At 54.3% G+C, this 20,694-nt stretch overlaps 6 protein-coding genes across 6 annotated transcripts; 3 read left to right on the top strand and 3 right to left on the bottom strand.

Moving 5' to 3' along the window:
• Positions 1-1,665: 1,665 nt before the first annotated feature.
• On the top strand, positions 1,666-3,804 carry CHGG_08885 (uncharacterized protein; the record flags this gene model as incomplete). The annotated part of the gene is made up of 1 exon (XM_001226811.1): positions 1,666-3,804. The coding sequence occupies one exon, from the start codon at positions 1,666-1,668 to the stop codon at positions 3,802-3,804; it is 2,139 nt and encodes a 712-aa protein (XP_001226812.1).
• Positions 3,805-4,494: 690 nt separating this feature from the next.
• CHGG_08884 (uncharacterized protein) lies at positions 4,495-7,227 on the bottom strand (the record flags this gene model as incomplete). The annotated part of the gene is made up of 4 exons (XM_001226810.1): positions 4,495-6,350; positions 6,458-6,656; positions 6,743-6,986; positions 7,049-7,227. The coding sequence occupies 4 exons, from the start codon at positions 7,225-7,227 to the stop codon at positions 4,495-4,497; spliced, it is 2,478 nt and encodes an 825-aa protein (XP_001226811.1).
• Positions 7,228-8,512: 1,285 nt separating this feature from the next.
• Positions 8,513-11,778, top strand: CHGG_08883 (uncharacterized protein; the record flags this gene model as incomplete). The annotated part of the gene is made up of 5 exons (XM_001226809.1): positions 8,513-10,326; positions 10,395-10,829; positions 10,917-11,004; positions 11,083-11,089; positions 11,144-11,778. 5 exons carry the CDS (start codon positions 8,513-8,515, stop codon positions 11,776-11,778), a joined length of 2,979 nt encoding a protein of 992 aa, XP_001226810.1.
• A 639-nt stretch (positions 11,779-12,417) lies between these two features.
• On the bottom strand, positions 12,418-14,262 carry CHGG_08882 (uncharacterized protein; the record flags this gene model as incomplete). Its single annotated transcript, XM_001226808.1, has 2 exons — positions 12,418-12,461; positions 12,582-14,262. The coding sequence occupies 2 exons, from the start codon at positions 14,260-14,262 to the stop codon at positions 12,418-12,420; spliced, it is 1,725 nt and encodes a 574-aa protein (XP_001226809.1).
• A 959-nt stretch (positions 14,263-15,221) lies between these two features.
• CHGG_08881 (uncharacterized protein) lies at positions 15,222-16,736 on the bottom strand (the record flags this gene model as incomplete). The annotated part of the gene is made up of 3 exons (XM_001226807.1): positions 15,222-15,730; positions 15,781-16,246; positions 16,341-16,736. The coding sequence occupies 3 exons, from the start codon at positions 16,734-16,736 to the stop codon at positions 15,222-15,224; spliced, it is 1,371 nt and encodes a 456-aa protein (XP_001226808.1).
• A 1,458-nt stretch (positions 16,737-18,194) lies between these two features.
• CHGG_08880 (uncharacterized protein) lies at positions 18,195-20,630 on the top strand (the record flags this gene model as incomplete). The annotated part of the gene is made up of 6 exons (XM_001226806.1): positions 18,195-18,232; positions 18,367-18,463; positions 18,521-18,568; positions 18,861-19,057; positions 19,464-20,411; positions 20,513-20,630. 6 exons carry the CDS (start codon positions 18,195-18,197, stop codon positions 20,628-20,630), a joined length of 1,446 nt encoding a protein of 481 aa, XP_001226807.1.
• Between the last annotated feature and the right edge of the window lie 64 nt (positions 20,631-20,694).

Raw genomic sequence — 20,694 nt, 5'->3', positions numbered from 1 at the left:
GCGCTGACGTCAAGATTCCGGGCAAGCTGCCCGCCGGTATCAACAGAGAACAGTTCAAAGAGAAGGTCGTCACGATGCTCCTGAAGATGTTCAACATCGAGCACACGCGCAAGACCATCGTCGGCAATCCATTTGTGCGTGGCGTTTCTGGCGGCGAGAGGAAGCGGGTATCGATCGCTGAGATGCTGGTCAGCAATGCATGCATCCTCTCTTGGGACAACAGCACCCGTGGTCTCGATGCCTCGACCGCCCTCGATTTCGCCAAGTCTCTCCGGGTCCAGACAGACCTGTACAAGACGAGCACCTTCGTCTCGCTGTACCAGGCTTCCGAGAACATTTATAATCTGTTCGACAAGGTCATGGTCATCGATGAAGGCAGGCAGGTGTACTTTGGTCCGGCTTCTGAAGCCCGAGCTTATTTCGAAGGGCTCGGCTTCCTTCCCCGGCCCCGTCAAACCACCCCGGATTATGTCACTGGATGCACGGATGCTTATGAACGCGAGTACCAGGAAGGCAGGTCCGCAGAGAACGCCCCTAACAGTCCCGAGTCACTGGAGGCGGCCTTCAGGGAATCCAAGTTTGCCAAGGACCTGGACGAAGAGATGTCCCAGTACAAGACGGGTCTATCCGAGGAAACCGACAAGTATGACGATTTCCGTGTCGCTGTTCGAGAGCAGAAGCGTCGTGGCGCCTCAAAGAAGTCTGCCTACTCAGTTGCATTCCATCAACAGGTCTGGGCATTGATGAAACGCCAGTTCTTACTCAAGAAGCAGGATGTCCTCGCCCTCATCCTCTCTTGGCTGAGGAACATTATTATCGCTATTGTCCTTGGTACCCTGTATCTCAATCTCGGCCACACGTCTGCCAGTGCCTTTTCCAAGGGCGGTCTTCTCTTCATCGCCTTGCTCCACAACGTCTTTAGTTCATTCTCGGAGCTGGCTGGCACGATGACGGGTCGCGCGGTCGTCAACAAGCATCGGGCATACGCGTTCCATCGGCCATCGGCGCTCTGGATTGCCCAAATCTTTGTCGACCAGATCTTCGCTGCCACCCAGGTCATGGTATTTGCCATCATCGTCTACTTCATGACCAACCTGGCTCGGGATGCTGGCGCCTTCTTCACGTTTTATCTGCTGCTTCTTTCGGCCAACATGTCCATGACGCTCTTCTTCCGCATTCTGGGATGCATCAGCCCCGACTTCGACTATGCAGCGAAGTTCGCGACGGTCGGCATCACCTTGATGATTACTACAGCCGGTTATCTCATCCGTAAGTCTTCCGATATTTGTTTGCTTTGGATGGCAGGTTGCTGACGGTTGATCAGAGTACCAATCTGAGAAGGTGTGGTTGCGATGGCTGTACTACATCAACGTGGTTGGTCTTTCTTTCAGTGCCTTGATGGAGAACGAGTTCTCCAGATCCACCATGACATGCACCGCCGAGTCGCTTATTCCGTCGGGCCCCGAGTATACCGATATCAACTACCAGGTGTGCACGCTCGCCGGTTCCAACCCCGGCACCCTCGAAATCTCCGGCAGCGATTACATTGAGAAGGGATTCTCCTACAGCCCCGGCCTCCTGTGGCGTGACTGGGGTATTGTGGCGGCTATCATCGTCTTCTTCCTTGGTTTGAACGTCGTTGCGGGCGAGTTTGTTCGACATGGCATGGGCGGCAACCAGGCCAAGGTCTTCCAGAAGCCGAATGCGGAACGGAAGAAGCTCAACGACGAGTTGCTTCGCAAGAGGGAGGAGAAGCGTAAAGCCCGGGGGAATGAGTCGGACTCATCGGACCTCAACATCAAGTCGGAAAGCATCTTGACTTGGGAAGATCTCTGCTATGAAGTCCCTGTCCCCGGCGGTACTCGTCAACTACTCGACCACGTCTATGGTTACGTCAAACCCGGCCAGCTCACTGCCTTGATGGGTGCTTCCGGCGCGGGCAAGACCACGTTGCTCGACGTACTCGCTGCTCGAAAGAACATTGGTGTCATCCGCGGCGACATCCTGGTGGATGGCACTAAGCCGGGCAAGGAATTCCAGCGCGGTACCTCCTACGCCGAGCAGCTCGACGTCCACGATCCTACCCAGACCATCCGCGAGGCTCTCCGATTTTCCGCCGACCTACGCCAGCCGTACGAAACGTCTCGCGAAGAAAAGTACCGCTACGTCGAGGAGATCATTGCTCTTCTCGAAATGGAGACCTTTGCCGATGCTGTCATTGGTTCGCCCGAGGCTGGTCTGACAGTTGAGCAGCGGAAACGAGTTACCATTGGTGTGGAATTGGCGGCCAAGCCGGAGCTTCTCCTCTTCCTCGATGAGCCGACGTCGGGTCTCGACAGCCAGAGCGCTTTCAACATCGTCCGCTTCTTGAAGAAGCTCGCTGCTGCGGGCCAGGCCATTCTGTGCACGATCCACCAGCCGAACGCTGCTCTTTTCGAGAACTTTGACCGCCTATTGCTGCTGAAGTCCGGTGGACGCTGCGTCTACTTTGGCGATATCGGCAAGGATGCTTACATTCTCAGAGACTACCTGAAGAGCCACGGCGCTGAGCCCAAGGCGACGGACAATGTCGCCGAGTTCATGCTCGAAGCCATTGGCGCTGGCAGCTCCCCCCGTATTGGTAACCGCGATTGGGCCGATATCTGGGCCGACAGCCCCGAACTCGCCAACATCAAGGACGAAATTTCGCAGATGAAGGAGCAACGCAAGGCAGCGGGTGCCCAGCGGAACCCTGACCTCGATAAGGAATACGCCTCGCCGTTCTGGCACCAGGTCCGGGTTGTGGTGCGCAGAGCCAACCTGGCCCATTGGCGGACGCCCAACTACCTGTTCACGCGCCTCTTCAACCACTTCGTCATCGCCCTTCTCACCGGTCTGACCTACCTTAATCTCGACAACTCGAGGCAGTCCCTCCAGTACAAGGTCTTCGTGATGTTCCAGGTCACAGTCCTGCCTGCCCTCATCATCTCGCAGATCGAGGTCATGTACCACGTCAAGCGCGCTCTGTTCTTCCGCGAGCAGTCGTCCAAGATGTACAGCTCCTTCGTTTTCTCGACGTCTCTCTTGGTAGCCGAGATGCCGTACAGCATCCTGTGCGCCGTCTCCTTCTTCCTGCCCCTCTACTACATGCCAGGCCTCCAGACCGAGGCCTCCCGCGCGGGCTACCAGTTCTTCATCATCCTCATCACCGAGATCTTCTCGGTCACCCTCGGCCAGGCGCTCTCGGCTCTCACGCCCTCACTCTTCATCTCGTCGCAGTTCGACCCCTTCATCTTCGTCACCTTCTCCCTCTTCTGCGGCGTGACCATCCCGGCGCCCCAGATGCCCGCGGGCTACCGCACCTGGCTGTACGAGCTCAACCCCTTCACGCGCCTCATCAGCGGCATGGTGGTCACGGCGCTGCACGACGTGCCCGTGCAGTGCGCCCCGGCCGAGCTCAACCGCTTCACCGCGCCCAGCGGCACCACCTGCGGCGAGTACATGCAGCCCTTCTTCGAGCGCGGCGGGCCGGGCTACCTGGTCCGCAACGCCACCCAGGCGTGTGAGTACTGCGCGTTCAAGATCGGTGATGAGTTTTATGGTCCGCTGGGCCTGAGCTTTGATCATCGGTGGAGGGACCTGGGGATTTATGTTGTGTATATTTTGAGTAACTTGGTCATTCTGTTTGTTGCTGTAAGTTGTCTCCTCGTGGTGTTCTCCGGGTTGTCGTTGTTGCTAACTTCTTTTTCAGAGCCGATTCTTGAACTACAACAAGCGGTAAACTGGTGGGTTACTCACAGCGGCAGCGAGAATTCTTTTAGGTAGTATAGATCTCGACTAGTTTTTTTGGTGGACGACCACTGCCATCCCAGGGGTTGGATCACCGTCTTTTTTGGCGTCTTTTGGGTTTGTCGCTTAGGGGCGTCAAAAAGTTTTGCATAGCAGTCAGTACAGAGCATACACCACATAGCATAATAAATAGTCGTTTTTTGCCCGATATGAAGGTTTCCTGTGCTAAGTGAAGAATAGGAGTGAGGTTCCGACAAAAGAAGGGTCAAGGTATTGTACTAACTGGGCAGATACCTACCAAATGAGTTTCTACCTGAACGAGAACACTCATCGCGTAAAAGAAGAGAGAAATGGAAGGGAAGGGAGTAATAACGAGAAAGATATTTCTGTTCTGTTGCTACATCATATCCAGGAAACCTGAATACTGTACAAGCCTGAATATATCCAAGCCGCAAACAACCATTTCATATAATAATGTTCTAGTAATGCATCGACATCACGGATATTCGCGGTCAACACGGAGGTTTCATCCTATAGAAATCTTATACAAAACGACCTCTGCGAGATAAAGGGGTACATTCCTTCTTCCATTCTTACATAGGTACACGGAGTCTAGCAGCAACACGGTTTCTTTCAATCTTCCCTTCGTTCAACGTTACAAACTTCTCTGCTGTACATTCTCCCACCACGATCCCCAGATATCTAGACACTCACCCTCCCTAAACCTCACAACCGATACATCCGCCGCATGGGGGGGTATCCCTCACCCCGCCTCCGCCTATCACCATAATAACCACCCCCAGAATCACTATAATGCCTCTCCTCATCGCGCAAGTCCCCTCCACCACCACCACAATCCCCATAATACCCATCCCGCCGACCAGAAGTCGAGCGCGGACGGGGCCCAGCAGCAGCTGCGGGAACATTCAGGGTCTGTATCCCGAGATATTCCCCACGAGTCTTGTACGGGCTTCGCCTGGTAGCCATGCTCACGCACAGCGCCCTACAGTCGAGGTAGTTGCTCTTCACAAGACTGAACAGCGCTGAAGACCGGCTGGGACTCGTCATGAGGAGCTTGAACGTGGGAACCTTGCGGGCTTGTCCACTTTTGCCGTCGCGGCCGCTGCACAAGAGCTCGTCTGCCAGCCTGCGGATGACCCCGGTGATTTGGGTCTGCCACCCGCAGTGGGCGGGCTCGTAGTAGGAGGCTCCGTCGATGATGCAGAAGACGGTGGTGTGGTGGTCGAGCTGTTGGATGAGTTTGATGAAGAGGTCGAGGAGGGTGTTGAGGTAGGTTTGCTCGGCGATGGGGTTTGGAAGTTTGGGCTGGGGCTGGGGCTGGCACTGGGGGGTGGGTTTGTAGTTGCCTGTTGTGTAATCGTAGTCTGAGTCTGAGTCTGAGTCTGAATCGGAGTCGGAGTCTGAGTTTGAGTTTGAGTTGATGGTGGAGAGGTCGCTGCGGCGCTGCTTCTTGTCCTGAATAAGAGACAGTGTCGGGAACTGCTTGAGGACACCGGAAATGCAGTGGGAGCCAGTCCCGGTATTGCCGTGTTGAAGGATTTCAGGCCATAGTGTGCTGGACGCCTCCAGGAACGAGAGATCGGGATGTCTCCCATAGCTCACGCGACCTTTGGAGTCCTGCCTCGGATTCCAGGGCAGGTCGCGAGCGATGAGCAGCTGGCTGATAAGGCTGCGCACCATCCCCACGGGGCCAGGGAGCAGACTGGGCGGCGACGAGTGGTCGCCGCACGCAAAGAACAGCACGGCGGCGCCGGCCGGCTCCATGCCGGGGTCTGGGGAGGCGGTGTTGGTGGTGAGCCCTGCCGCTACCGAGGCGCAGAGCATCGTCATCGGTGAGGCCCTGCCCTTCATTTGGCTCAGGCAGTCGCCGTCCACCATCATGAGCTCTGCTTCTGGCGATGACATCCAAGTTTTCATCTCGTCACTCTCCATGATGTGGTACGCGTTCCTCAAGGCCTTGGTTGAAAACTCGGACTGCATGCGCACCAGACGGTCCCTGTCCCTGTGGGAGACCAGGTGCTCGTCATCCGTACCGATCACCTCTAGTAGGCTGTTCATGTCGACGTTGTAGAGACGCTCAATCGCCCGCTGGGGCTTCCTCGACTGCCTTCGGGCGCTTGGAAACTCGCGCCGGCGATGGTCGAGTAACTGGGCTGTTCGATTTGCGCCGTTCTCAGGGGCCAGAGGCCGAGCCTCGAGATCTCTCTTTCTCTTTGTTTCAGCAAAAAGCCGGAATAGTGCATTAGCCAATGTGAGAAACTCGCGGCGGTCCTGTTGTGCGGATATTAACTCGTCGACCTTGTTGTACAGACGACTAATTTCGGCATTCTTGGGCCTGATAATGTCAAGGATCAGCTGGATGTTGACTTCCAAGCCAGCCACTCGCTTGTATATCATCTCCACCCTCTCATTGTTAAGCATGGTGGCGCAATCTTCGAGGCTGGAGACAGCGGCTGTTATGGGGGCGATCAAGTCTTCCACCTCTTTGACGGGGTCGCCAACCAGATCCTTAACCACCCCGGCAACCTTGTCTGTGGCTCGCTTCCAGCTTTTCCGTTGGTCTACAAGGTGTCAGTCATCTTTTCTGTCAACACACTAGTTCCTCTTTGATTTGCGATGCCGAACCATGATCAACATGAGAAGTGTACTGTTGTGTGTAGACACTCACCCGTGTTTTGTCGTAGGAGAATACCAATGAGTGAAGGTATTGAATCAAAGAGTGCATGATAAAGTCCCTTCACCCTGTTTTCGACTTCGGGCTTGCCAGAGTGGATTCTAGCTAGGGTGTGACCCTTTGCGATCATCTCCGGGATCTCGGAGAAGCAATTCAATATCCGTTCACATGCGTCTGATCTTCTCTTAACGGCCTATCGGACGTCAGCCGTCAGCCGAACCATGGACTTCCCCGTGTTGCCTAGGACGCCCGTACGGTTCGAGTAGGGGGGCGACCTACGTGAAAGATTACCGTCAAGGCACTTTTCAACAGGCCCAGTCCGTTATCCGTAGGAATGGCCTCGAGCACGGGGAGGATGACGCGTTCGATGCGGCCTCCGCCGCGCAAGCGAAACCTGCCCTTGCCCTCCCACTCCTTCTTAGCTCTGTACATTTTGTCCAGAACAATGGCCCATGAGCAGGATTCCGGGTCGATTCCGATGGGGACTTTGGACAAGTAGCTATTGACAGCCACTTGGGTGTCTCTGGAGCGGATAGCGTCAGTCTTCTTTCCAAGTTGTTGGCCGACAAATACCAGCGGGCTTACTTGTGCCCACGGCCGAAAACGAGCTCGGAACGCTGGCTGTCGTATCGGAGGCTTGTGGTGACCATCTCCGTCGAAAAAGCGGCTCCGTGGGCCTTGAACCAGTCTTGGAAAAGTTCGATGTGTGTATGATTATTCAAGATCTCGACCAGGGTCTGCGGAGGATTTTGTTCCAGCTCCATGGTAGGGCTATGACGCTGGTCGCGATCCTTGTTTCGTTAAGAGAGTGGGTGGCTGTAAGGGAGAGACTCGGAGTCGTCAAGAACTGCGGGGGGACCGTACACAATTCTTTGGCTCAGGGGCTCAGGGCGACTCTTGGGAGTCTACCGAGGAGATCCGGTCACTTGCGGATCCGGGACCCGAAATGGGCGATAGCAGGAGCGTGGGGGAATGCGAGATCCCGGGAGGACAGCAGGATGAAGAAAGCTGGAGCTGCAAGCCATCTTTTAGGGAGCCAATTACATACCTTGATATGAGCACACTGAATGCATGCTGACCCGAATCAAGGGCGGGAGCATGGGGTGATACATAATGAACTGGGAACGGCATGACAAGCCGAACACCACCTTTACCCCCTGGCTTCAGCTTTGGCTTTCTGCAGAGCGGATTCTCCGCATCCATTTTCTTCCGACGTTGACCAACATAAGTACACATCAACCAAGAGAGAATCAATCGGGGGTGTGGCGGTGTATTACAGTCTCAATTAGCTACAGGCGTAAGGTATTATGGTATACACTACATAGGTAGATACCTGGGTAGGTACATGTAGGAGATGGGTTGGTTCCGTTTTCAAGATATGTTCTGGGTTCATAATATTGCGCAAGATATTCGGGGTCCTCATCCAACTCGTCGATCGTACTTGCTCTGTGCGTGCCACGTCAGAGATGCTGCACGGAGTCGTCATGTTCATGGCTAAGGGAGGGCTTGAACCAGGGGTGGTTACTGGTTGCTCAGGACGTGGTTGTGACCGCGTGCTCTGCGGCTCTGCCCCGCTCAGAAAAGCACCAAGATGGCGCCCACGGATTCCGACTGGATTTGAGTGCGCCAATCTCTTTGTTATTGCTGTTGTGTAACGTCACGCAACATGTGGGATGGGAATGCTTGCCGGGGAACTCCAGGCGAGGGCTTAACCAAGCCAGGAGCAACGTAAAAGCCACGCCGTCTTCCCGGTCCTAACCCAATACCACCATCACATCTCCCCCTAGAATTTCTCGTAGCTCTCCTTCCTCTCCTGTTCATCTTGACTCTTGAACCGACAAAAGCGTCACCCGGATACCGAGGGGCTCGCAACCCCCTGGCGTGCTGTATCATACAAGAATACGTTTACTCGGATGGGAGAGGGGCATGGCTGCTGTGCTATCAACATTGTCTTGTGCCCGAAAATACCCCCGTTCGCATGTCCATCGTCCCCAGACACCAAACCCAGGCAGCAAACGTGTCACTGTGCCTTCTCCGCCTGCAGCGAACATGGCCTACAAAGAGGAGGTGACTCCTAAGCCGGACTCTGCGGTCCTGGTCAAACCCCTCGTGGTATCACATTCTGACCCTGACTCTGAGCCGCCTCAACCCGGCCATCCCAAAGGCCTTAAGCCAGCGGCGCTAAAGGTGAAGCAGGAAGGGCATGACAGCCTCTATCTCCACACCGAGCCCAAGGTCGTCAAGTGCACGTGGGAGCAGTTCAAGAACCGGTTCCACAATGCGGACAAGGCAAGCTTTGAAATAGCGACGGTCGAGCTTTTGATGACGAGTGAGACGCTGGACGAGGACATTGAAGTGGAGCGTCTGAGACGCATGGACGCTGAAAGGAGGGAGAAGTACCTGACCGGATATCGACGCCCTACGCAACCCAGACACGCGGCTACGTGGACGAGCGGGCTTCCGTTCGAGCGCATCCGCATCAACTCAACCAACGTCAACAGATACCTTGCTCGTGCCAGCGGCAACAGCCCGTGGCCTGCCGAGCCACACACGTTCCTAATCCCGTTTGCTTTCCTAATCCACCACCATGATATGATGCGGACGGAATTAAAGAGGCTGGGAGACAGGTTTGTCCCTGCGCATGCTGGGGAAAGGGGCGAGGAAGCTACGTTTCAACGGCGCGAGATCAGGCCATTGACAAAGGAGGAGACCCTAGCGGAGGCCATGGAGACCGGAGAAGCCTACCTGCAGATGCAATGCTACGTCAAATTCGTCGACGACACTCTGATACCGCACTACAACCAGTTCGACAAGGCCAATTACAGCGAGCCCAAGAAGATCCGGTTCGATGATCTCTGGTGTCTCTTCCGCTATGGCGAGCTTCTCTGCCGCCCCAACAACTCGGTCGCGGTACGCAGACACGACCGCGTAGCTCCCTTCGGCCCTTACTTCAACGGAGGCGATGACCTCCGGACCGTATCTCATGGGCCATCGGGGGGCGCCTCTGCGTCAGTCGATACGCACTCCGTCATCCGCGCCAAGAGGATCGACATACCCAGATACAAGTGGGATATGAACGCCGGCGACGACCCAGATGACGACTACCGGATGAGGTCGTCAAGAGAGCCAGTCGGCGTGGAGGGGTTCTACATCGACTACGACGGGACCAAGTTCGCCCCAGTCAGCACCTACATTGAGATCGAGTTTTTCCGCGGCGAGATGGAGATTCACAAGCTACCCGTCTTTCCGATACGGTTCCTTCAGAACGAGGAGAGCCTGCTCGGGCAGCTCTGCCGCAGGGGCCAGCAGTTCCGCAAGCTCGTCACCGAGGCAGGTAGCGGACGGGCCTTCGAATACGACGGCTGGTCGCGGACGACGACGCCGCTCGGGAAACCCATCTCAATGACCCTCCAGACCGAGAGCTCTTCGTGGTTAAAAGACACCATGCGCGAGACCATACGCGATATCTTGGGCGTCGGCCCGGTGGCTCAAATCCAACCAGAGTATATCTCGAGCACCATCATTATGGACTTCCAAGAAGCCTACCACAGCATACCAGCTTGGCGGCCCAACTTTGACATGTCCAAGTCCCGCGTGGACATCATGCCCGACATGGTTTATGACAGTTTTCCCATCATGTGCTGGGCCGATGAGAGTCGCGAGAAGGAAGCCGCCGCCAAGGTGCGCGAGTTAGTCGTCGCCGATGACCGCGTGGCGAGCGTCCTATGGAACAATTTACTACAAACTGATCGGTTCAGTAGCAGCGAGCCAGGCGACAACACGAGGGCAGAAGACCAGGTCTTTGCGGATCGCGACTTTGTCCTGCTTCCTGGGAGAGTCATGGCCTACGCATTGCGAGACAGGTAAGGACAGCGGCCTTTGAATACCCATCAAAGTGACGAGACTATGCTGATGGAGAGGAAATGGTTAGGAAATTCTTCAACGCCGACGTGTCCTCCGTGAGAGAAACCCATTGGCCATCCGGGGACAAGAGCCCATTCAACTCGCTCATGATCAACCCTGAGCACAAAACCATGATCCTCTCCATCGTCCAGGAGCATTTCGAGAAAAAGATGTTGGTCGGGCAGCTCCAACAGCTCGCTGTCTCTAACAGGGGCAAAACCGGCGACAACGGGGACCTCGAACTGACACTGCCAGACCAGGACTTTATCAAGGGCAAGGGCAAGGGTCTGGTGATTTTGCTGCACGGTGCGCCGGGGGTTGGCAAGACAGCCACGGCCGAGGCTGTGGCTCTCTTATACAAGCGGCCGCTGTTCCTAATCACCTGTGGTGATCTCGGCACTACCCCTGAGTCCGTTGAGGGAGGACTGAAGCAGATCTTTCGCCTGGCTAATCTCTGGGACTGGTATGTGTTTTCTTATACCCTTTGTTGCCTTGTTATCCTATTTGACTCGTAGCGTTTGACTGTGCACTGGTACGGCATGGCTGATAGGACAAACAGCATCCTGCTCTTGGACGAAGCCGACATCTTCTTGTCCCAGAGAGAAAAAGGCGACGAAAGCGTCACCCGTAATGCCATGGTACGTCACCTCCACCCCCCCTCCGACATACTCCTGAAACATTTTGAAAAAGGGGTAATGTTGACTTTGAATCTTTAGGTATCAAGTATGTTAGATTCACCATTTCCGATCTCTTCCACATACTAACAATTCCTCCTAGTCTTCCTCAGAACACTGGAATACTACCCCGGAATCCTATTCCTAACCACAAACCGCCCCGGGGTTCTCGACGAGGCGGTCAAATCACGCGTGCACGTGAACCTGAACTACCCAGCCTTCACCCTCGACCAAACACTCGAACTGTTCAAAATAAACATCGAACGCCTCGAAGACATCGAAAAGGTGCGGTTCAAAGCCCAGCAAGCGAGTCCAAACCCCGGACCCGCTAGACAACCAATGGAGATCCGCAAGAACGAGATCCTCAAATTTGCCACAAAGCACTACAACGGCGACAAGGCCCTCCGCTGGAACGGCCGACAAATCCGCAACGCCTTCCAGATCGCCGCCTCCCTAGCCCGCTTCCAACACCAACAACCCCAACCCCAACCCCAACCACACCAAGACCAGCCCCCCGCGGCCCCCTACCTCGGCAAAGCGCACTTCAAACAAGTCGCCCAAGCCACCGCCTCCTTCGACAAGATGCGCCGCGACCTGCTCGGCGTGTCGGACGGCGAGCTGGCCTTCCACCGCATTGAGCGTGCGCCCGACGGCCCCGACCTTCTCCACACCGACGAGGCGGGCCGGGATGGGCGCCGGGATGAGCGCCGGGGGGGAGGGTGCTCGGGCCCGGGATAGGGGTAATGGTCGTGGGGGAGGAAAAGGGGGGGGTGGGGGTTGGAAATTGGGGGGTGGGGGGGGAAGGGGTGGGCCGGCGATGACTATCATCATGATGGGCATTATTACCGGGGGGTGGCCCCGGGGGTGGGGGGGCGGTTTTCGTATTATGGCGATGATGGTGGTGGTGATGATGGTGCTGGGTACCACGGTAATGGTGGTGGCCGGTTTGATGACCGTTCGTATGAGCCTGACCGCTACCGCGGAGATGATGGGTATGAGCGTGGTGGTCATGGTGGGTATCAGCATGGCGGCGGCGGCAGACGCCGTCACCGTGACCGGCCGCCGTACGAGCACGGTAGTGACCGTGACCACGACCACGACCGTGGAAACGGCCGGCGCCCTGGCGGACGAGCGCGGTCTGTCTCTAGTTCTCGGGCTGTTTCCAGGTCTAGCTCCCGCTCGAGCTCCGGATCGGAGGCTGAAGCTCAACATCGCGCTCGAGAGGGGGATATAAAGCAGCGAGGGTCGACCAAGACCTCCGTTCGGAGGTCGGGACAAAGGTCGGGCCTGGCGCCGATGGGGACTTAGACGGGTATGGTATTGGTCGACGTCGGGCGGAACAGCAATGTAGCATTGTACATAATTAATAAGGCTTCGCTATGAATACGTGAGGGAATACGGGCGCAATGTCGCACATATATCTATACCAATAGTGTAAATCACATCACACAACAACAGATGGGAGCATTCTGTATTAACACCAACAGAACGAGAAATAACCTTGCACTATATCACAGCCTCAACAAGCATTTCCAACACACCTTTTTTATCCGCCTCAATAGCAGCCTCGTACGGCGTTCGACCACTATAGTCTCTAGCCTCCTTATCAGCGCCCTGTTCGACAAGAAACTTGACGGCAGCCTCGTGCCCCTTCCTGGCAGCCAAGTGCAATGGCCTTTCATTGCTAACCTCGCATTTAGCTTCCTTGTCAGCGCCTTGTTCGATAAGAAGCTTGACAATATTCTCCTGCCCATGTTCAGCAGCAAAATGTAATGGCCTCATACCACCACGATAGCGTTTAGCTTCCTTGTCAGTGCCCTGTTCGATGAGCAGCTTGACAACATTCTCCTGCCCATGTTCAGCAGCCAAGTGTAATGGCCTTCTACCATACTTGTCCCCAGCTTCCTTGTCAGTGCCCTGTTCGATAAGAAACTTGACAATAGCCTGGTGCCCAAATCTAGTAGCCAAATGCAATGGCCTGTCACCATATATGTCTTTAGCTTCCTTATCAACGCCCTGTTCGACAAGGAGCTTGACGATGGCCTTGTGCCTAGATAGAGCAGCCAAATGTAGCGGCGTGAGGTTCATGAACTCCTTTGCCTCCTTGTCGACACCCGCCCTCTCCATGAGGACTTTGACTACCTCCTGCCTCTCCTCAACACTACCCTTTTCCCCTATCACAGCCAGATGCAAGGCCGTCCTCCCACTGTGGTTGCGCAACTTGACGTTCGCATACTCTAAACACCCCATTAGAGTTGCTTTACTTCCCGCATACGCAGCATCGTGCAGTGGGGCATTTCCAAACCCATCTACCGCGTTTACATCTGCCCCAGCTTCGATCAACAATCGCACCCCTTCGCCACTCCCGGAGCGGGCTGCATGGTGCAAAGGTGCCATTCCAGCGTCGTCTCGTGCGTTTATGTCCGCGCCTGCCTGCAGGAGAAGTTGTATCTTGGACGTCGTGAGACCCTGGCAAGCATAATGCAATGGTGTTCGTCCGCTAAGGTCTCGTGCATTGACGTCCGGTCTCTGGCCCAGGCAGCTGGCCAGTTTGCCGTCCTGTTGATGCTGGATCGTATAGTAGAGTGGTGTCCAATCGAGCATGTCTCTCTTCTCTAAACCCCGTACATTTTCCATGCCACGTAGAAGAACTGAGGTGGGGCTTCGGTCGGAGCGGTCCAGAGCCCATACATGAACGTCGAGGCCAAGGTCCCTGAGCTTCCGAATCAAGTACGAAGCATCAACAGGGCTAGGCAATTTGAGCAAGGGACAATTCCAAGGTCGTCCTTGTAGCTGGTATAGTCTCAACATGAACGCCAACACTCCGGCGTCAACATCCTGCAGCACTTTTGTAATTTTCTCCCTGTCACGTTTCAACAGTTGAATGCCTGAGTCGTGAATGCCTGAGCCGTGAACGTGTTGACATTCCAATAGCTCAAGGGTATCGATAGAAGCCCTCAAGTGATCCATCATAAGGGCGAGTGCCTGGATCATTATATCTTCTTGTAGCCCCTTCACTACTCGAATAAACCACAAGTAAACACTCGTCATCTCACTCTGTCTCAGCTGCCTTGACTGCTTATGCGTATTGGCGTGCTTTCGTGCCAATTCAATGATGGCGTCGGGTTGTGGCAACTTTCGTTCAATACTCAGAGGTGAGATGATGGCCAGGTAGACGTCTTCCAGGCTTCCAAGGCCGGTGCCTTGGATGTCCTGGACCATTTTGTGGAGTTTGGCGTTGCGTAGTGCGAACGACGTCCATGTCGAAGGTGCGTTGTCCCTCTCCAAAGGCCGAATGTCCGCTCTACCAGGGAATGGTGACTTCATCTTTGCTGCTGCCCGCATGAAAGTGGTAAACATGTGCTGGGCAAATAGGGTGGCCAGGGGGGTGGATGAGTTGGCGGCTATGGTCCAGGTAGGTCTATCCGTGTCAGAAGAACTATCATCGCCAGAAGCAGAACTATCATCGCCAGAAGTAGAACTGTCGTCGCCAAGGGAAGTGCCAACGTCGAAGTCGATGGGATTCTTGTATATATAAACAAGCCAGGACCCCAATCGGATGCATATCCGACTATGCGGTGGTTGTCCACTTTGATCACGTTGTCACTGTACGTCCGCTCGTTGTCCATGCGCACCCCAATAACGCTGGTATAACTATTGATTCTAGGTATCCACCACCCGAGATTCCGAACCAATGTCTCGGTGGATTTGCCTAGGAGTTGGAGGCTGCGTTTTGCCTGTTTTCCCTTGATTCGCAGCCACATATCATCTTTGGATCGCATAGGTTTGAACTCGAGGCGCCCCCACTCGTTTGTCTGGCGATCCCCAGGCGTCAGTTGTTGGTTGTCGCCTCCCAGATCATTATCGGGGGTGTCTTCGAGCTCGGCCACCGAGTATAGCCACAATGAGAGCGCAGCCTCGAACTCGTCGGAGAAAGCCTTCCAGTGCCCGCTTTGAATCGCTCCACACGAAAGGTTATCTTTTCGCGGGGAAACCCCTCCAAAGAGCTGGAAATGGGGAGATGCCAGATAAATTTGTCATTTCCTTCTGATTCCGTGTCGAAGAGTGTGTCCATGGCGATTTCAATCGCACGAACTAGAGCGATTGCCTCGGTGGACGCTGGCCCCTGCCAGCCTGCCACCTCACCAAGGTCTCTTCTTAGCGTCATTGCCCTTTGGGCCCTAATTACCCGATCCATTGGCATCTTGGTAGGCTGGGAGGGTTGCCGGATCCTCAACCGCAGTGGGTTTCCAATCCCATGGCCTGCTCTGCTGATTCGACTCCCCGCCGTTCTGGGGGCTATCTCCGTCGTTCCCGGGCCGGGTATCCCCATCGTCCTTGGGGGGATTCAACCGCGAAGCTCTCGCGTCATCATCGGCGAGAGTCATGGCCAGCCAGTCCATTTCGTGGCCCGAAAGTAAGCGGCGAGACGCCGGCAACTGTGCCAGATTGCGGCGAACCAACGCTCTGAGACCCACCATGATGGAAACTGCGATGAGCTGGGCGATCGATGACGACCAGTGCAGGCGCAGCCCAACGAACTGCGCGACGAAGCCACAGAGGCTGACCATTGCTCCGATGACGGCGACAGCCTCTCCAAGTATGGGTTTTGAACCCCCAACGTCCCAGCGCTGGGACGTTGTAATCAGGGATTGTGGTTGCCGGGGAATACAGCAAATGACTCGAAGGCCTGGTCATTGACGGTACCAGACTTTTGGAGCCACACGACACGAGCCTCACCCTCGACCGGTCGGTATCTTGTTTCTGATGTGCTGCCCTCGACGACGTGGGCACAAATCAGCACACCCGTCACCAAGAGCAGGGTCCCCGCGGCGTTGCAGGGAAAGGCGTAGTCGGCGGCGGGGTTGTCAACTTTGAGCCACCTAGATCTGAGGGCGGGGTGATAGGTAGCACACCCGGAGAAGACGAGCACGCCGAACTGAAGGAGAGTACCGAGCGCCGCAACGAGATACAATTCCCCTCTGCTTAGTTGGTTTTGTACGTTGAGCGTGAGGCTAGGGGCGGGTGCGTCCAGATTCCGAATCGCGGCGACCGGACGGCCGTCAGGTTTGGTTCCAGGTCCCGGATCGTTGCCCATGTTAGGCACATTGGCATTGATGCCATTAGGGGCCTCGTGCAAAGCAACCTCGGGATCTCCGCTGCGTGGAGAGTTCTTCTTGAGGATCGATTTAAACATCCCGACTATCTTGGAGGGGTCGAAGATGCTGTCTCGAAACGTATGCACTAGGACAACTGTTAGCACTTAGATTCGGCAGGCAGCGCAGGCTTGGGCTGCTAACCGTGTTTTTGAGATACTGATCCTCGGCCTCGTAGTCCTCAGTCTCCTGCTCCTCGTTCTTGCAATCCTTCAATCCTTTCACCTGGATCTCCTTTACCGGCTCTCGATCCTTGCCATCCTCCCCGGGTAACAAGATGATGAATTCACGGATGGGTCCCGCTCCCATTACCCTCACAATTTCCCGACCATTCCAGAGCTCGCACACCTCTTGCGAAGTCGAGGACATCAGTTCGGCCTCAACGACGGCCCGGCTCTCTCTTGCTCTTCCAATGATGGCCCGAAGCCACGTCGGGCCACCAACCCTAATGGCCCCAACAATTGCAGTGATGATACCCAGCGGGGCCATTGCCAGGATGATGAGGTCGGCCCATCCTGTAGATTGGCTCATGAACTGCATGGTGACCCTCTCCCCGAACAGCGCCAGCAGCCTATAAATGACACTCGAGTCAGCGCCATATCATTCCTAGTGCGGTCTGAATCCCTCACGTTCGGGGCCAAGCCAGAAAACAAGTTGTTGGAGAAATCATCTCCGGCATCAGCGGCAACGTATACCACGAGGGAAGCCCCGGCGAGGAGCCGAAGCGGTTTGGCGGTGACCATCCCGAAGTAAGGGATTTTTGCAAGGGCAAATCGATGTCAAAGCTCACTCGAATTAGGCTGATTGCGTCGTCGTCTGCGTCACCATTCGAAGCTTGTGAGGGACAGAGTTGGCTTCACGACAACCGAAGCTTCGGACAGCCATTGCCATCTTCAGGGGTATCCACGGCCCCATCCTCTCTCAGCCGCAACGTCAAAAACCTGTGTCGCACAAGAGCTGGCCTTCGCCTGTAGGTGTAGAGTGACGTGGCCGTGTGTGGACAGCTGAACATATCCTTGCATAAGTATCGTGCATGCGAGCCTTGTTGGCGAATCACAGAAGTTCGAACTTTGAATTTGAGACCTGCGCGAAGATACTTACCTTACTTGCAGATGGATCGAAATCGCCGAGACGAATCATATCTCCATCCTTTTGCTTATTATGCTTGGGAGCTGCAACTTGCAAACAGCCCGCAAACCCCAATTTATCGTTCGGCCTCGAGCGCTTCAAGATATCATCTGGTACGTCTAGGTATGTCGAATGACAGATTCAAAAGCGTTTCTCGCTGAGATTACCAATCTTGCTCTCTACCTTCATGGCGTTAGGTTCCCAAGGATAGTAGAAACGTCCGCAACGTAACGGTGGGGGTATTTTTGAGCGTGGAAATCTTACAAAGGTGGCTGGGTGGCTTGTCTGAGAGTGGGCAGATGGATGTTGCGCTTTGGTGATCGACTCACAACTCCACAAATCGCAAGATAGTGTGATATGCCTCGAAAGCCACAGCTGCAAAGAAAAGAGTCAACAGTGGGGATTGGCTGGTTGTCACCGATCCAACCTGCTAGTCCGACCCTCATGCTACGACGCACACCCGCTGGATCGCCACTGCACAGCAGCGTGCCGATGTGGAAAACACCAAAGTGGAACGAAAGCTTGCATGAGAGCGAGTGAATAATTAACTAGTGTGCATAGTTATCCGGAAAATAATTCATGAACATGGTCCGGGTTCCAGGGCAAGTTTCCATCGCTCGTTCGCACTGACACTTCCATACGGAGCGTCAAATCCTCCTTACTCCCAAAACCCAAATCGCCTCCAAAATTTTCACTCGGTTCACCCCACCAGTGCCAGAAGCCCCAACCAAACCCCGATTGCAAACTGAAACCATTTCGCATGCAATTACGGCAACCAGATCATCTCCAGCCACATTACCCCGCCTCCCGCGCATGAAGCTCCATGACGTTCAATCATCCTTGATTGTACCGACGAGCTTGTCGCTAACAATGTCCTGCCCACCACCTCGCCCGCGACTTCGAGACCTGTAAGTTTTCAATTCTAGAAACTAAGTTTCTTGCTCGCTCATCAATCGCGGCTCAAGCAGACCATGGCTCCGAAGCCGATGTCATTCTTCACATACAAAGGGGTCACATTGCCCAATCCTCCCGACCTTCGTAGCAACTGCGAGACAGACATTATGACGACAGCATGGATTGTCAACCAGCTCCGCCAGTGCAGCTCGAACATAGCTCGCGCGATCGTTGATGCTGATGGCGTAAGACAAATCGATTCCATTTCAAAAATCTTTCTCTATCGCTAATCACATTCCCAGGTTGTCAAGCAGCTCTGGATTCCTAAGCAGCTCCGGAAAGGATCAGCTGTGAGTGATGCGCCCTGGAAGCTGGACGCCCAGATGCAATGTACGGCTATTGCGACCTACCTCTTCACCGAGCGCGATCCCTCCCGCAATATCTGCCAGCAATGCTCCTCAAGCAACAGCACTGGGCCGGCAGTTAGATGCCATTGCCCGGGTATGGCGTTCCTTAATGGTGCATGCACCAATTGCTACTACTCTGGTACCGGCCACTTATGCTCGCTCCGTCAAGGTCAGTTTCTTCAAAGGTTCTAGGTGGTTTCTTTTGCTAATAAGTTTAGAAATTATCAATGCCAAGGAGGAAGAGCTGCTTGAGCAAGAGTACAAGGAGTACCCGGGTTTCAAGATGTCCATGGGGCAGCAGATGTCGGAACAGGAGCTACGGGAGCAACTTCAGCTTGCGGAGAAGATAATTGCTTTGCGGAAGGAGAAGAAGAGAGAGAGCGAGGCGAGCCCAGCTCGGAGAAGCACCACCCCCTCGAAGAGACAGCGGAGGTGAAATGGGCTGGTCTATATTTTTAGGCCTAGCTAGGGAGGCAAGGAACAGTGGCCGACAGACAGGGAAAATGAGAGCGCTAAAGACTTGACATCCAAGCTCAAGTCCTTTCCTCTTCTTCCTGTTAACTCCGTGAAACCCATGTCCCAAGATTGGGTCACCTGCAAGGAAAAATTTTCGTCAGGGTTGGCAGACAAAGATTCCACAAATATAATTCACACCGAAACAAATTCTTTTTTCAAGGATTAGTTATCCTTTTTGATTTTCAATATTTAAACTTCATCGCCCACATATTTATTTCTTAAAATCTTAGTTACTCTATTTTTTTCCTTCTAAGACACATTTATTCAAGCTTGATTGCGTTCAATCACGCTTGATCGAACCACTCCTGCCCTACCCCACCAGATGTTGGACCCCTTTTGCCCTGTTACCGGAACACGCCAAGTTCACGGAGGTCTGCAAGAGATGCAAGACTACGCTCCTGCTCGACCTCGTTTCTGACGACGACTCGGATCATGGAATTTCAGCCAATTCTGCCCTAACCCCTGTTTCGCCTGTCGCTATACCTCCTGCCCAACCTAGCCAGTCTGTCCAGCCTACCCAGTCGACTCCTGATATTACAACTACCCCTCGTCCATCTCAAGCGGGGCAGGCACTTACTGGGTTCAACAAAGCTCACTCAACTGCTCTTGCCGAACGCAACTCTCCAAACCCAAACGTCAAGCCTGTTCAACCTTCTCCAGTTGTGATCTCAATTACACTGGAGGTCTTCGCTGTGGATGTGGATGTTGTCACCATCGGGGGGCAGGAGACTCGTCGATGGACTGAAGTTGGCTCAATCAGCTCTTGTCTTCCAGTCCAAGTGCCTCTTGATCAGCACTTTGCCAATCACGAACACATTATCCGGTACTTGCTTGACAATGCCTGCAGGGCCAAGAAGTTTGCACCATCTGAGTTTCGATTCATCGGCAAACTCTCAGCTGGCAAGAACAAGAAAGTATCTGAGGTGACTAGCCTTGATCCAGAGAGGCCTGTCACATTCCGTGACCTTCACAATGCAACAACAAATAGGGGGAATGTCAAGCCTGATGAGAATGTGTCTCTGTATCTCTTCAAGGAGAAACTATACCCTGTCGTACGGGAGGAAAGGGAGGACCTAGCTGTCAAGAAGACAGCAAAACGTGCTCGATCAGATACCCAGGGGTTAACAGCCATTGCGTCAAGCTCGAAGCTTGTGGGGGGTCTTTCTGTCTTGTCGAAGAAGGCTAGGTTAGAGCAGGACAAGGTGACAAAGAAGGATCAGGAGGAAAGAGTTAAGGAGGAGCCTGAGACTAGCGAGTCTGAAGCCAATGAGTATAACTCTGACGATGATGATGAGATCCTTATATTTTTCAAAACAGGAAAACGGCCGGTCGGTACAATCTCGAGACAGGTGCGCTTGAAAAGAATGTTAGTGACAAGCTGATCGGTACAATTAAGGATGATCTAACCGGAAGAAGCTTGATGCGCAAGACGTGGCGTAATGTGGCTGAATACAATCTTATTCCCGTTGTTGCATGCGAAGTGGATTAATTGCTGAAAGCGAGGTTTGGTGAAGGTTTGCAGGTGCAACGGTGGGGTGTGTGGATGAAATTCC

Source organism: Chaetomium globosum, genomic scaffold, assembly GCF_000143365.1.
Source record: "Chaetomium globosum CBS 148.51 scaffold_6 genomic scaffold, whole genome shotgun sequence".
Lineage (NCBI taxonomy): Eukaryota > Fungi > Ascomycota > Sordariomycetes > Sordariales > Chaetomiaceae > Chaetomium > Chaetomium globosum.
This window is presented reverse-complemented; position numbering and strand designations above follow the sequence as displayed.